At 44.5% G+C, this 15,878-nt stretch overlaps 1 protein-coding gene across 47 annotated transcripts in view; it reads right to left on the bottom strand.

Annotated features, from left to right (window-relative positions):
- Positions 1–222: 222 nt before the first annotated feature.
- PHF21A (PHD finger protein 21A) overlaps positions 223–15,878 on the bottom strand; it is a 191,392-nt gene continuing 175,736 nt past the window's right edge. For 38 of the 47 annotated variants that reach the window (XM_031653486.1, XM_031653513.1, XM_031653477.1 and 35 more), the window contains 5 exons: positions 13,724–13,887; positions 5,800–5,955; positions 4,146–4,221; positions 3,291–3,394; positions 223–1,891 (listed from right to left, as the gene is read on the bottom strand). In XM_031653486.1, coding sequence (XP_031509346.1) covers positions 1,634–1,891; positions 3,291–3,394; positions 4,146–4,221; positions 5,800–5,955; positions 13,724–13,887 — 758 coding nt within the window. In that variant the 3' untranslated portion in view covers positions 223–1,633. Of the gene's footprint in view, positions 1,892–2,776; positions 2,903–3,290; positions 3,395–4,145; positions 4,222–5,799; positions 5,956–13,723; positions 13,888–13,959; positions 13,983–15,878 lie in introns of all 47 variants that reach the window. The other 9 variants (XM_031653517.1, XM_031653512.1, XM_031653519.1 and 6 more) reach the window with 4 other exon arrangements.

The raw sequence follows: 15,878 nt of genomic DNA, 5'->3' as shown, positions 1-15,878 counted from the left end.
GGGTAGGGCCCTGATACCATCCACACTTCCATTTGGGCTTCACAACAGGAGACAAGATCCCTGCACCAAGAAGAGAGCACGGTCTTTTCTGAGGAGAGAGAAGGGTGGGGAGCTCCGCCTCTGTCCTTCAAGGAGACTGGCCCACCAGTCTAGAGACACACACACGGCAAAATGTCATTGTGATCAGCAGGGTCTGTGCTAAAAAATTATAACTACACGGCATTTTCTCCAGTTCTGACACCTTTTTAATAGAAATCACTGTTTTTAGGAAACAAATAGCACTTTTGTAATTTTTTTTTTACAATGTTTCTTACCTTCATCTTAATTTAAGTAACACTAGGAAGACCTCAATATCTTTTATTTTCCTTTTAATTTAAAAAAAAGTTGTTTTTTTTTCCCCAGATACAAAGATTTTTGCCCTTGCATAAAAAAACAGTGCCCGAACGATGACACAAGGACTCACAAAGACTCACGGGACCTCACTGACACTATGATTCCTACTCTACCATGCAAGGTCTCGGCTACCCTTAAATGGACTGTCAGCCTGAAAAACAGCTTTTCTATTCCTTATTTTAGTTTTTGTTACCAAGAAAGTAAAATGAACAGTAAAATAAAACTTTCCTTAAAGAAAAAAAGAACAAAAACAAAAATTAAAAAAAGAGAAAAGAAACGTCTCCATTCAATTCACACACACCTGGGTCGCGTGCTGCTTCACTCAAGATCTTCTCTTCTTATAAATATAGAAAAGGGATGGAGCTTGTTTTCAAGTAAAATCACTGATTCACCTTTTTTTCCTTCCTGGACACACACATCCTTCTTCCCTGCCTTGGGCAAGGGCCAGCGGCCCGGGCTCTGCTTGTTCTTGGAGAGGAGACAGCGGGATAACCACGGGGATGCGCGATTCACCAAGCAGGGAAGGAAGGAGACTGGCCAGGCTTCAGGAGTGGTGGGGTTACTGCGCAGGGAGCAGAGCGCAGGGGAGAAGAACCTACTGGCTGTTCTCGGTGTGGGTCTCCCCTTGCACAAGTCCCCCGCCAGACGTGATTAAATACTGCTTATTTGATACACTGTCCCACCCCCGCGCTCCCTCCAGCCACTCCCCTTCCCTCTTCTGGGCACTGGGGTTGGTTAAATCTCAATTCCTTTTTTTGGTTTTATAGTAGCGAAAGTTTAGAAACAGGAAAGCCCACACACTCTTTGGACTTGTCTTCTCTACCTAAACAAACGGCTCGGCAAGTAAGGATCTGAAACCTGCTCTCCTCCCTCCGCCCGTCCCTGCTCCCCACCCAAGAAAACAGAAACAAACCCATCGTGGCTGTGGAGGCTGCTGCAGGCACACACTGGTGTATAATAGAGAGAGTAAATATATTATTTCACTTGGCATGGTGCTGGCAAAGAACCTCCAGCTGGCACTATTTCATGTAACATGGTCCAATCTTTGCATGTACACACAGAATAAGAAGGATCAATTGGCAAACTCTGGTGCCACCTGGCACAAGCATCTTCTCTCTCTGGAACCAAAGAACCAAAAGAACTCTGCACTTTCCAGAAATCCGGCTCTGCTTTTCTAGAGTCTTCAGTGTTCTGCTCTCCTCGCTGCCGGGATCCCGTGGCTTCTCCTAGAGGGGCTCTGTTATTTAGTCTCTTCCCCCTGGTTACAGTTCGCTGTGCAGCTCTGGGAGGAGGGGGAAGGGGCCGGCGTGGAGGCGGCGGCGTTGGCAGGGGGGGTGCAGTCCGGGCCGTTGGAGATGGCCCCCACAGTGGCCTCAGAGTCTACAGGTTTGGAGAGGTCGATGCCATGGATGAGGCGAATCAGCTGTTTTACCTTCTCCAGGGAGCTGTGCATCTCCTTCTGCCGGGCCAGAATGGTGTTCTTCATTTCCATGCATTTCTGCAGCAAATGACAAGGGCAGTGGCACTGAGCCGCCTCGTTTCTAACAGGCCTGGCAGCCCCTGAGAGCAGAGCGCCTTCTCTCTGCCCAGGGAAAAGCAGCCCTCCTGACTGCTGTGCAGCCCCTGGGCCTTGCTGTGCTCCTCAGTGGAGTGGGCGGCTACCACCTAAGGAACAGGGCGGGTGGAGTGGGTAGGCTGGAGGGGTCCAAGAGGCAACAGAGAGAAAGAGAGCATGCGGGCACCAACACGCGGGAGTACTAACGCTTAAAAACAAACCGGCAGAGCCGCCATCAGACTTCCAAACAAAGGTTGTTAAAAAAAAAAAAGTTCCCACAGCTGCCCTGCAGCCTGTTTGGGCAGGTTTTGATACGCTTCTGTCATGCTAACTGGGGAGCCTTCAGGACTGGACTGAGCTCTCCAGGGTGGAAAACACGCAGTGCTATCTGGATTCCATCTGAGAGCAGCAGGAAGTGAGAGGACAGGCCACCAGCATTTAGGAGGATCGAAGCCCCAAGAACAAAGGCCTGCAGCCAGCACACCTACTGCTCAGCCAGGGACTTGGGAGTCTTCTGCCCTTTTGCCCTCAGCCTCCCACACCTGCTGGCTTCTATTTTAGGCAGGGAAAGAGATGAAGGAGGTGTTAAATCTGCATGCCACGGGTAGGTATGGTGAGGAGGAGAAAGCAGGTAAGCAGGACAGTTCAACTGCCACCAGGTACAAGGCACCACCTGGTATCCGTGAGGGCTGAGGTCACTTCACTCCAACAAGGGTGACCTACTCAATGGAAAAGAAGACTGGCTCCTTGCCTAGGAGGAGCCTCTGTCCCCTGCTGCAAATACAACCCTCTTTCCCACTTGGACAGGCCGGGCTGGGCAGTACTTACTTCCAATACTTGTCTCTAGAAAGCCCGCTTCCTCACACTGGTCAGGAAAACCGGGAAATGCAATCAGCATGGTGTGGAAGAAAGAGCGAGGGAGGGCCGTATGGATGGGCCCACTCACTCAGGTGACTAGGAAGAATCACATGAGGGGACCTGGTCTGTGTCTGCTCAGTGTCAGGTGAGGCGCTACGCTCCCCCCACACACTGTCAGGAATACGCAGGGCTGTGGCTACACTGTTGTAGCTGTTACTTATTCAGCCTGAAGACTGAAGATCCTCTTTCAGATTAAAGCCAAGAGAATGTTCCAGAGCTTGGGTAAGGCACCACCTACCAACTGGCCGCCTGTACCTGAGGGCTGCACTCTAACTGGATGGCAAACTGCATTTGCCCAAGTTAATCACGTTAATAAACAGAAGGACCTGAAGCAGCCTGGGGCCCACACGTACTGTTACGTATATGGAAAGGCCTAGGTCTCTGCACCTATGTATCGACTGCTGAAGGCCTGAGGTTTACTTACACTTATGGAATTGCTGAGCTGTTTCACCTTTTGCTCTAGTTGTTCTCGTTCTTGTTTTAAATCTGAACTCCATTTAAGTAACTTCTGTTTCTCTTCTTCTTTTGCTAAAAACAAACAAACAAACAAACAAACAGTTTTTGACAATTAATTCTTTGAAAAGGCCACTGTGCTCAGGATGCCTGCCAAAGAAGATATTTTCCCCAGAGCTCCCATGAGTCCCACAACCAGTGCAGAGAGTCTGCCCACCTGGACTTTTCCTTTTTCTGTGAACGGTATGCTAAGAAAACTGTCAGTGCATTGGGTCTGGCTTTACATAAATGAGATACCACATCTCATTTCTTTCCCCCAAGAAGTGCTAACAGGCCAGGCATGGTAGCTCATGCCTGTAATCCTAGAACTTTGGGAGGCCAAGGCAGGTGAATCACTTGAGCCCAGGAGTTCAAGACCAGCCTGGGTAACATGGCGAAACCCGTCTCTACCAAAAAATACTAAAGTTAGCTGGGCATGGCAGTACACCCGTAGAGTCTCAGCCACTCGGGAGGCTGAGGTAGGAGGATCGACTGGGCCCAGGAGGAGGAAGCTGCAGTGGGCTGTGATCACGCCACAACACCCTAGCCTGGGCGATACAGTGAGACCTTGTCTCAAAACATAAATGAATAAAAAAAAATGCTACAGAAGTTTTCCACTTTATCTAATAAAAGGTTTTCATTTTTTTGTTTCCTCCAATAGTTAAGAGCAAAAGGTTTTCATTTTTAAATTTAAATTTCCTTTTGAGAATAAAACAAATACTGCCAATATTTTTTTTTTTTTAACAAGGGGAAGCTTACAAAAAAGTAGGTATGGATAACTCCTTACCTGCTTTGTAGGCAATATAGGAATGAACAATTGCTAAAGTTCCAGGCCATGGAATTGCTTCTTCCTTCTTCAGCATCTGAAAAGATTTTTAGAATTTTACCTTGAGAAGGAGGTTTAAACACACATCCTCTATGTAACAGCTAGCAATGGTATTGATGGCTACTGGCAGATAAAATCCAGGAAGGATTTATGGTAGCAGTGTTGCAAAACCCTGGTCTACAGTTTCTGGACTAAAAAGTTCCAAATATCAGCTTAGGAGAATGAAGTTCAAGGCAGGAAAAGCCAGGACACTTGAGCCCAGGCTTAGAAGGAGCTGGGACTTGGCTGGGCAGTCCTATCTTTTCACGCCATATGACACCCAACCACTCCCGACAGCTAGAACCACGCACACAAAAGCCACACATCAGCATGATGGTAGCAGCCACTGGCAGTTTTGTCCTTGACCTGACATGGGCTGCCTGTCTCAATTTTAGATTTCTATGTCCCTCAAAGATAGCCTGACCAAGGAAATTAAATATTAGTTCCAAATACTAAAGTATAATCTAGACCCTATGTCAAAAATCATCAGAAGGTCACAAAGCAGCATGAGGAGGAGGACGGTGAGAGAAGTGTTCCGCTGCACCACAGGCTGCAGGATGAGGACAAGATTACCAGGGAAAACCAGAATTCATTCAAAGCAAGATTCCAAAGAACTGAGCAGGATCCCAGGGCTTGCTGAGCTATTGAGCTTGCTTATTTATTATTTATACTTTGCATACTTCTAAAAAAGACTTGAGACAGCTTATAATAAAATCATAAAGACATAAATATACACGGATAGTTGAAAAAAAGGCAACCAGAAACCAAACAGAGAAGGAGGGAGGCAAGGACAGTCAGAAATATGTTTGCCTTTTAAGTCTGTAAAATATTGACAGCACTTTACAGTTAGTTCTCTGAGCCTGAAATAGGTTAAAAGTGAAATGGGTGTTATTTTATTATTATTATTATTATTATTTTGAGACAGAGTCTCGCTCTTGTCACCCAGGCTGGAGTACAGTGGTGTGACCTCTGCTCACTGCAACCTCTGCCTCCCGGGTTCAAGCGATTCTCCTGCCTCAGCCTCTCAAGTAGCTGGGATGACAGGCGCCCGCCACCACGCCCAGCTAATTTTTATATTTTTAGTAGAGATGGGGTTTTGCCACATTGGCCAGGCTTGTCTTGAACTCCTGACCTTAGGTGACCCGCCTGCCTTGGCCTCACAAAGTGCTGAGATTACAGGCGTGAGTCACTGCGTCCAGCCCAAGGTGTTATTTTAATTAATCAACTGGGTACTTTCTCTTAATTTTATTCCCAAAGAAGAGTTTTAAAACCATATACTTGGTCTAGACCATTCCTAGAGAATGAGGCACTCTGGACTTTTAAGGGTCTTGACTTTTAAAGAGAAGATAAATCATTTCAAATACAAGGAAGCGTCTATCCAGCTCAGTAATAAGGCAGAGAGTTTCTGAGGGAATGAAGGCCATGAGCCTGCATGCTGTGTCATGAACAGGGAAGATGCAGCCTGGAGACCGACTGGGAGAGGGAAGAGACTGCCATTCCCTGGGAAAGGAATTCCTCCTGATGGCCGTGTCTTTGTCCTCCTTGGCCCTTCCCCCGTCAGACCCACCCACAGTACCTGGTCCTGACATCTGGGACAGATCCACATGCCCTTGGGAATTGTTTTCAGAGGGGGGTCTAAGCAGTCCAAATGATATACACGGGAACACGTGTCGCACATCAGTAACTGGCCACTTTTTCTGCAAACGCTGCAAAAATCCTCATGAATATCACCCTATAAAGTTGAGAGGAAAGGTAAGAAAAAGGACAAAAAAGGTAAAATTTTAATGTTAACATGCACATTCTAGATGCATATAAATGTTTTCGGACAATCAGCTGCCTCGGTCCAGGAGTACTCAAGAGAAGTAGGAATCACCATTAGCACAGGCCCCTACTCACTCCATATAGCTAAGGCTCCCCGAGTGGGGACAGTACAATAGTCCCCCCTCATCCATGGGGGCTATGTTCCAAGACCCCCGGCGGATGCCTGAAACCTCCGTACTGAACCCTATATATATGTTTTTCTACACATGCAAACCCACGATAAAGTTTAATCTATAAATTAGGCACAATAAGAGATTAACAACAGTGACTAAGAAAATGGAACAACTATAATGATATACTGTAATAAAAGATGTGAATGAGGTCTGTCTTCTTTTTTCTCTCTCAAAACATCTTAATATTTTCAGACTGCAGTTGACTATGGGTAACTGAAAGAGTAAGAAGTGAAACCTCAGATAAGGGAGGACTACTGTATACTTTTTTTTTTTGAGACGGAGTCTCGCTCTGTCGCCCAGGCTGGAGTGTAGTGGTGTGATCTCGGTTCACTGCAAGCTCCGCCTCCTGGGTTCCCGCCATTATCCTGGCTCAGCCTCTCGATTAACTGGGACTACAGGTGCCTGCCACCACACCCAGCTAATTTTTTGTATTTTTAGTAGAGACGGGGTTTCACGTGGTAGCCAGGATGGTCTCGATCTCCTGACCTTGTGATCCGCCCACCTTGGCCTCCCAAAGTGTTGGGATTACAGGCGTGAGCCACTGCGCCCGGCAGGGACTACTGTATTCTTAAAATTAAGAGTTTACAGGAGAGGTCTATAGTCGCCTAGGCCAAAATTAACATTATAGGCGATACCTAAGAGTTTATTATGTTTTAGTAGAGGACAACCTACGTATAGGCATGGAAGTCCATTCATCAAAGTGTTTCACAATATGATACAAACAATTCTCATCACCTATCAATTTTGGGGGGAGTTTAGAAGGACTGGGAAAGAAGACAGACAAAAATTGGAGTTTTCTTGCTTGCTCAAGAAGAAAAAAATACAGTGAAAGTTCAAAGGGGAAAATATTAAGTCAGAACAAATTAAATTCATATGCGAGTTCTTTCTAAAATGAAGAATTTAAAAAGCCAAAGCAACAGCTGACAATATTCTCCTAAAACCAGTATTTTGTGTTTGCTGTTCAATGGGCCATTCTATTCTGGGAGGCTTTATCCCTATAAAAACTTCACCAGCTGGAAAAAGATGAGCAGCCCCAGTCTGTTGTGCCAGTCCTGTCTCTCTACCACCCCCATCACAGTGATAGTTATAGGACCCAGGTAAGTCTGCTGGAGTCTCTGAACAGAAGGCACCATCAGAATAAAGCAGATCTACTCAAAATTGGAAGAGGAGAACATAGCCAAACAAAAGAGCTATTGAAGAGGTCTTTTCCAGTGAGTCAACCCCTAGCTCATTCTCTGGATGGGATTAAATCCACTGAGAAGGACACCAGGGAAGGGAAGACTGAAGGGAAGTGCCAGAGGTGACCCAGCAAGTCAAGCCAATGTGCCGCTGTGGATTTCCTGGCTATTCTGCCAGAGGGTCTAATACAGAAATTATGCACAGGATGAATCCCTCCTTTCTATGATGTAATCCCTCCACCATCACCACTGAAGGAACACATCATCATGGACCTACAATTTCACTCCAAGGGAAACTTGCTCTGTAATCCACTAGGGTATCTGGCAGCCCAGAAAAGAGGCTACAAAAGTTTTAAGATACATCATAGTGTGGATGGATTTTAATCTTTTTCTTTTTTTTTTTTTTTTTTTTAAGACAGAGTCTCTTGCTGTGTTGACCAGGCTGGAGTGCAGTGGCACGATCTTGGTTCACTGCAACCTCCGCCTCCTGGGTTCAAGCGATTCTCCTGCCTCAGTCTCCTGAATAGCTGGGACTACAGGCGCCCACCACCACGCCTGGCTTATATATTTTTAGTAGAGACAGGGTTTCATCATGTTGGTCACGCTGGTCTCGAACTCCTGACCTCATGATGCGCCCACCTCGGCCTCCCAAAGTGCTGGGATTACAGGCGTGAGCCACTGCGCCTGGCAGCTTTTAATCTTTCTTAGTAGGAAAATGTGACCCCTGGACAGTAAAAAAAATACTTAACATATGTTCTAAAATATTACATGTGAATGTAGCCTAATAGTTTAACTTCTAGGCACCAAAAGAGGTAAGGTTTCATCCCTAGATCAACTACGATTTTCTTCATTATTAAAATCAGGCTGAGGGCTATTCTCCTCTAGAGGGTCAGCCTTTCTTGAAACTTATCCCTAAGTGGTGAGTCTGCGTCTTTAGAAAGTTTATTTAAAATGTGTGATTTTAGAGACTGTTTTACGTGAACCATAGAAAAAATTATCAGTGATGGAGTGAATGAGACAAACTGGGCATCTTATTCAGCGGCACTTGGGATAAACGAAGAGGTGTTCACTTTCCTTTGCTTCTGAGCAAGGAGACCATCAAGAAATAGAAGGCAGAAAGACAGAAAATAAAAACTAAATTATTATTTAAGTTCCCAAAGGAAACTTCCTATCTTGTTTATAGATCCTGTGATTTTTGGTGTTAAGATTCCTTTTCACTCTTAAAGTTACTGAGGATTCCAGAGAGCTTTTATATGAGTTATATCTATTAATACAACTTAGGTAACAGCAAACAATTTTTTTGAGACAGGGTCTGGCTTTGTCACCCAGGCTAGAGTGCAGTGCTGTGATCTCGGCTCACTGCAGCCTCGACCTTCCAGGCTCAGGTAATCCTCCCAACTCAGCCTCCCAAGTAGCTGGGACTACAAGCGCATACCACCATGCCTGGCTAATTTTTTAATTTTTTTTTTTTTTTTTTTTTTTGAGACGGAGTCTTGCTCTTGTGCCCCAGGCTGGAGTGCAGTGGCTGACATCTCGCTCACTGCAAGCTCCACCCCCGGCTCACTTATTCTCTCCTTGCCTCAGCCTCCCGAGAAGCTGGGACTACAGGCTCACCACCTCAGCCTGGCTAATTTTTCTTGTATTTTTAGTAGAGACGGGTTTCACCGTAAGCTAGCTACAGATGGTCTCATCTCCTGACCTCGTGATCCGCCCGTCTCGGCCTCCCAAAGTGCTGGGATTACAGGCTTGAGCCACCGCACCCGGCCTAATTTTTTAATTTTTTGTAGCGATGGGGGTCTCACTTTATTACCCAGGCTGGTAAAAACTTTTAATTCTGAATTACAGAACCATGAAAAATTACAAACATAGTATATCAAAACATTTTTAAACTTCAAAACACAGAGGTACACATTCCATTAGCTGCCAGAGTGACATCATCATCACACATCATGCAATATCAGGTAAACTCCACTGTTCCGTCTTGAGAGAATGAGAATGAAAATGGCAAATGACAGTTTAGTATCATTGTGAAAATAGTTTTGATTTTATGACTCCCTGAAAGAGTCTCGGGAACTCCCAAACTACACTTTGAGAACTGCTGCCCAGAGAAATGAATATAAGATGCCAAAACATTTTATCCATACAGAACCGGTTCTTTGCCTAAAAAGAGCAGAGGAAGTGCTACGGAGGCACCATGCCAGGTCAAAAGGCTTAGGCTTTGATGACTGACCAAATTATTACTATAAACCAGACAGTAGGTAAGTTGAAAGACAGCTGGCCCATGATGCTTGGCTAGGCGCTGAGGAGGTGTGTTTTTAGGAAGCACCATGGCAATATCAACTGCAATTTCATTAAGTGATAAAAAATTTTTATAATTATATTAACGTATCTTCCCTTCTCATAAAAATGATGATAGTGGCAACAAGGTACATCTAGAGGATTAGTGCCTGGTAGGTCCTGTATTACACCAAGTCCCTCAAAATGGTTATTGATCCCTAGAAATGCCTGCCTCTCAAGTGTTATTGTTTAATTAATGTTGTTGGAACTTATGCTACCCAGCAGCAAACATACAGAGCCCTGTGTGCTGATTTTAATCACTGCCACTACTGGGATACGGTAAAAGGAGAAGTCAATTATCTTAAAAATATGTTCTGCTGAGTTTAACTTAGGGAGTTTGTTAAAAAAGCTTTCTTTTACCTTTAGATTTCTGAAAAGAAATATGTTTCAATTTTTAGACAAAACCTGGCAGAAGCTCTTAGTTTGTGAGTTGATGAGTGGATCCTTTGGGTTCAATCTTTCTAAGAAAACCATAATCCCATTTGGCCCAAAAAATACAACAAAAACAACATTGTTTAGGAGAGAGACTCACATGCAGAACCACAAAATCATCTGTCCCCGAGTATTTGTGTACCACCCTAGAGGGAGAGCTCTACCAAGAGGCCAATGAGCTGGCGATCCTTTGGCAATACTTCAACTGAGAAGAAGTTGGGACAATCTTTGGCGCTAGCAAACAAGATTTCTGAGAGAGACCCTGCTGCTTATTAACAGGACAGTTAGAAAACCTGTCAATTATTAATGCCAAAAGTTGGGAAAGCTGGACAAAATGCTGAATCTTTAGAGAATGATGAATCTGTAACCACCAATGACGTCTAAGGAAGGAAACAAGGAAACCTGTCAGAGAACAGAATTATTCTATGACCCTAGTCCTCCAAAGATAACATTTTCTTTGTTGCCTCTGGAATTTTAACTCGGAATATTCATATGGCATTCTGCTGCTCCTTGGAGAGGGGTGTGCCATTAGGAGGTTCTGAGAACCTTCAAGTTCAAAGGACATTTCATCTTAGGATGGTCAATGGCAAGCTCTGTAATTCACCAAATAACTGAGACATGTGTGAAGTGAAACTCTTTATTTCCCTCCCCAGATCTGCTCCTCTTAATCTTTAGTAAATGGAAGCTTCATCTTTCTAGTCATTTAGGCCAAAAACTTTGGATTTCTCCTTGACCATTCTTTTTCTCATAACCCATATTCAATCCTGATGGCTCTTCAAAATATATGCAGACGTGATCACTTTTCTCCATCTCTGCTTCTTCCATCAAATTAGGCCAAGCTATCATATCATATTTCTTTCCTTTTTTTTTTGAGACAGGGTCTTGTTCTGTCACCCAGACCAGAGTGCAGTGGTGCAATCATGGCTCACTGCAGCCTCAACCTCCCATGCTCAAGTGATCCTCCCACCACAGCCTTGCAAGCAGCTGTGACTAAAGGGGCACACCAGTATGCCCGGTTAATTTTTGTATATTTAGTAGAGACAGGGTTTCACTACGTTGCCATCACACCTCGCTAATTTTTTAGTGTTTTGTAGAGACAGGGGTCTTGCCATGTTGCCCAGGCTGGTCTTGAACTCCTGGGTTCAATCAGTCGCCCACCTTGGCCTCCTAAAGTGTTAGGATTTACAGGTGTGAGCCACCGTGCCTGCCCATCATCTCTTGCCCGGACAATTGCAATAGCCTCCTAACTGGTCTTCCTGCTTCCATCCTATTTTCCCTATAGGCCCTTTTCTTCTGCATATTTTAGACACAGTGATCCTTTTTAAAATCCAAGTTGATTTTGCGTACACCTTAAAAATAATAAATGCAAGCAAGAATCATTAAAGGATGCTAAAAACATTAGGTAACAGTTTGTTGGGAACAGTTTTTATATAGACTCAAAGCTATCTCCACCACAGGAAAAAGGCACATTTACAGGTAGAAAAATCTGACAGAAAACTATCTGAGGAGACGCAAGTTAACATCATCAACAGGAGAGACTGACAACGTGTGCCTCCTGCTGTGATGCCCTGATAACGACCCATCGTCACTTATTAGCGCTCCTGCAAAAATGCATACCCTGAATCTACTGCTGAGAAAAAAAAATCACACAATCCAAACGGAGACGCATTCTACAGAGGAACTGGGTATCTTTTTAAAAACATCAATGTTATGAAAGACAAGGAATGAGAAACTCTTCCAGAATAAAGGATTACCAAACAGACAATATCATGACAATAAATGTCAAGAGTAATCTTGAATTGGACCCTGGAGCAGAAAAAACAAAGTGTCACAAAAGCAAGTAAGGGACAAATGGAGCAATCTGAATATGGACTGTATATTTTATATAGTAATATTTTACTAGTGTTAAATTTCCTCAATTTGATAAAAGCATTGTAGCTACATAAGACAGTATTTTTGCTCTTAGGGGATATATAGTGGAATATTTTAGGGTGAAGATTCATGAAGTCTGCAACTTCTTGTTAACTGGTTCCCCCAAAATAAGTGTGTATGGTAGGTGAGAGGCATATGTGGCAAAATGTTAACAACTGGTGAATCAATGTGAAAGATATACATTGGTTCTTTGTACCATTATGGTAACTTTTCTGTAGGTTTGAAAATTTTCCAAATAAATATTGAAAAATTATGTCACTCCTCTGCCCAAAACTCTCTAATGGTCTCCCATTTTACTGAGAACGAAAGCCACAAAGTCCTGCGCAACTGGCCCGGACACCTCTGAGGCCTCATTTCCCACCACCCTGGCCAGCTTGCTCTGCCCCACTATCCTGGCCCTCTTGCTTTTCTTTCAAGATGCCACGCACACTCCCACTTCAGGACTTTGAACTGCTGTTCCCTCTGCCTGGCAGGCTCTTTCCCCAGATCCATGGTTCACTCCTTCACTTCCTGTCAGAGAGGCTTCACCACTCTTCATAAACATCAGCCTCCGGCCAGTATGCTGTATGCCCTTAATCCACTCCAATTTTGTTTTCTTTTTAAGAGATGGAGTCTCACTCTTGTCACCCAGGCTGGAGTGCAGTGGCGCAATCTCGGCTCACTGCAACCTCCGCCTCCTGGGTTCCGAGATTCTCCTGCCTCAGTCTCCTGAGTAGCTGGGATTACAGGAGTGTGCCATGCTCGGCTAATTTTTGTGTTTTTGTAGAGACGGGGTTTCACCATGTTGGCCAGGCTGGTCTTGAACTCCCGACTTCAGATGATCCGCCTGCCTCGGCCTCTGAACGTGTTGGGATTACAGGTGTGAGCCACCACGCCCAGCCCCATTTTTCTTCATAGCACTTATCATTACCTGACATATTATATATTCACTTTCTTATTATCTGCCTCTTCAGATGAGCTCCTTGAGGACAGGGAGTTGGTTTTTTCCCTGCTGTGTTCCCAGGCCCAAGAACAGCACTTGGTCAGCAGAGTAGCACTCAGTAAGTATCTGCTGAGTGAATTCTGAGCTTTGTTGAGGTTCATTTAAACATTCAGAGCACTAGTTCACATTCCTGCAGTTTGTGGGTGAAGGGCTACTAAGTATTTGACAGGTTTTCAAGAAGCTGTTTCTGATCAACTCTGCTGAATACATTTGCTCTAAAGAAAACTTTCCACTTCTGGAATTGTATTTGAAGCAGCAAACAAGGGCTGCTGGGGGACCGTATGCCTTGTTCACTTTTCCCCACTCCCAAAACACTGATGACAGAAACCTGCACACCTCTCAATTGTATGAGCTGATCTCCCCGCCCCATCTGTTTTCTGAGAACTCATTCACAGTAGATCAAATTCAGACTCTGAAAGCTGGCTGAGTTCCATGAGGTTATATTTAACATGTTTCTCAAGGACATGGAAGGCCTGGAAACTCAAAAGAAAGCTGCCTTACATGGTATAACAAGCATTCTATAGGGTTTAATTGCTGTTCCAGGGTTAGTCAAGAAGGTGCAAGTCGGTAAGGAGACAACATATGATAACGCTTTTCCCAATTTAAGCTCTCAGAAAGACAGTGTGCTTTTCCCAAGTTACTTACGTCTGTGGAGGTGGGGCTGGGCAGGGACACAGGCTGAACAGGTGCAGGGAAAGTGAATGTGGTCTCTGTCTTTTCATTTTCAGGGGAGTCAGGATGACTGGATTGGGGGGATGTTGGGGTAAGGGCTCCAAACCCCAGCACTGCATTGTATTTTGGAGGACGACCTATATACCAAGAGAAGGGAACAAAAGGGAAAAAGGGGGAGGGAAAGAGAGGGGGAAAATGATCTTACATACCTTTGGCCAGTGTTCCTCATTGGCTAGCATGGAAAAGGAAGTGAGGTAGCAGACAGAAGGTTAATTCAACAGTCCCAAAGGAAGGAAGAGAAGCAAAGATTTAAATGTCATTAGAAACAACTACATGACTCTCAAGAGAAGGGAGGATAAGAGAGCTCTGGAGAATGACAGAAGGTGCTGGCTGATATAGAAAGACCTCACCTTGGGCAGATTGTGGTGAAGTTCCTGGACTATTGCAATTTGAGATTTCTAGTGCAAGAACCAAGATAACAGAGCTCAGTGGGAGCCGGGGCCAGGAATGAGTTTATTTTTATTTTTATTTTTTATTTTTTTGAGACGGAGTCTCGCTCTGTCACCCAGGCTGGAGTGCTGTGGCGCGATCTCGGCTCACTGCAACCTCCGCCTCCTGGCTTCAAGTGACTCTTCTGCCTCTGCCTCCCGAGTAGCTGGGACTACAGGCACATGCCCAGCTAATGTTTTGTATTTTTAGTAGGGATGGGCTTTCATCGTGTTAGCTAGGATGGTCTCGATCTCCTGACCTCATGATCTGCCCATCTTGGCCTCCCAAAGTGCTGGGATGTGAGCCACCCCACCCGGCCGAGTTTACTTTATTTTTTCATATCTTTTGCATACTGTTCTCTAAGTTTCTCTGCAATCAGCATTCTCACAATACTATTAATGATTCTCAGTTCCCACAGACTGATTTATTTAGGATTTCTGCTTTTCCTTCTCTCTTCTGTCTGCATTTTATGAGGGTGGAGACAGGCAAAATTCAAGTTAACTATTCTTACCCCTTGCTGGTAGAGCTACTGAGAGGTATGTTCTGGGAGGAGCTTGAAACCTAAGAGCTTAAAAGATGCTCTGGGCTTAGCAATGAATTTTTAAGTATGAATTTTAAAGTATTTCTGTCCCTGGATACCCTCCCCAGTTGACTGGCAGCTGTCTCTCCATTTTACATGACAAACATCCTGATGAACTACATCTCTAAAAATTGGAGCTGTTTAAAAGTCTCAGGAAAGGCCCTGGCATCAGCACTCCTGAGACATCTGATTTGTATAAGAGCGTTTTGACTCAAACCTCAAGGCTACAAAGCAACTTAAATGAGCCCCATGGGTACAGAAAGTCTAGGGCAGCCACTCTTGCCTCACCACATATCTAAGTCAGGGCCCTTGTCTTCTAAGGGCCAAGGTCATTGCTTCTAAGCTATGAGTGATCAAATGTATATGCCCAATATACCAAGGGGAAAAAAAGGTACAGAGAGGTACGAAATTGCCTATAAGCACTGGTAAATGGTATGTAGGATCATGACTTTGCCAACAGTTATGATTTATATTAGGATTATGCACAAGAGTCATGATTCTGTCAGATGTTACAAAAATATTACCTCTCTGTGTTAAATTGGTGATGCCTACAGTACAAAGACAGTTCTTACTGGTTTGTCTTTTCTAGGGAGTTCAGTGCTGCTGGAAGGGGAAGAACAAGATGAATGCTCTCTTGTTTACCCACAAAAGGCATATCCTAGGCACTGTGGATGCAGGCTTTTATCCTCTGACCTTGGCAAGAGATGCCAAGGTCTTTCTGGCTCATTTAACCCCTGTCCTCTTGGCAGATGCTGCCCACTATCAGGCCAATTATTGTGGCCTCTGGCTGGGGGGCTCCTTTTTGAGAACTGCATCGGGGTCACTAAAAAAACCACCAAACACAAAACAAAACAAAAATAACTTAGAGTACTGGTTACTGTGGCCCAGGAATCAATATAAAGTCATGACTTACAGTTTCCCATCTAAATATTTTTGAGTACTTGAAGGACAGGACTGATGAAACATTAGAATGGGTTACTAAGGGTGGCTATGATATCTTTTTTGTGGGGAGGGAATGGTAACAGTGTAGTCCTGCCTAAGGCAGACAAAGGGTCAGGA

The sequence above is a fragment of the Papio anubis genome, chromosome 12 (assembly GCF_008728515.1).
Source record: "Papio anubis isolate 15944 chromosome 12, Panubis1.0, whole genome shotgun sequence".
Lineage (NCBI taxonomy): Eukaryota > Metazoa > Chordata > Mammalia > Primates > Cercopithecidae > Papio > Papio anubis.
Note: the sequence above shows the minus strand (reverse complement) of the source record. Positions and strands in the feature narration are given on the sequence as shown.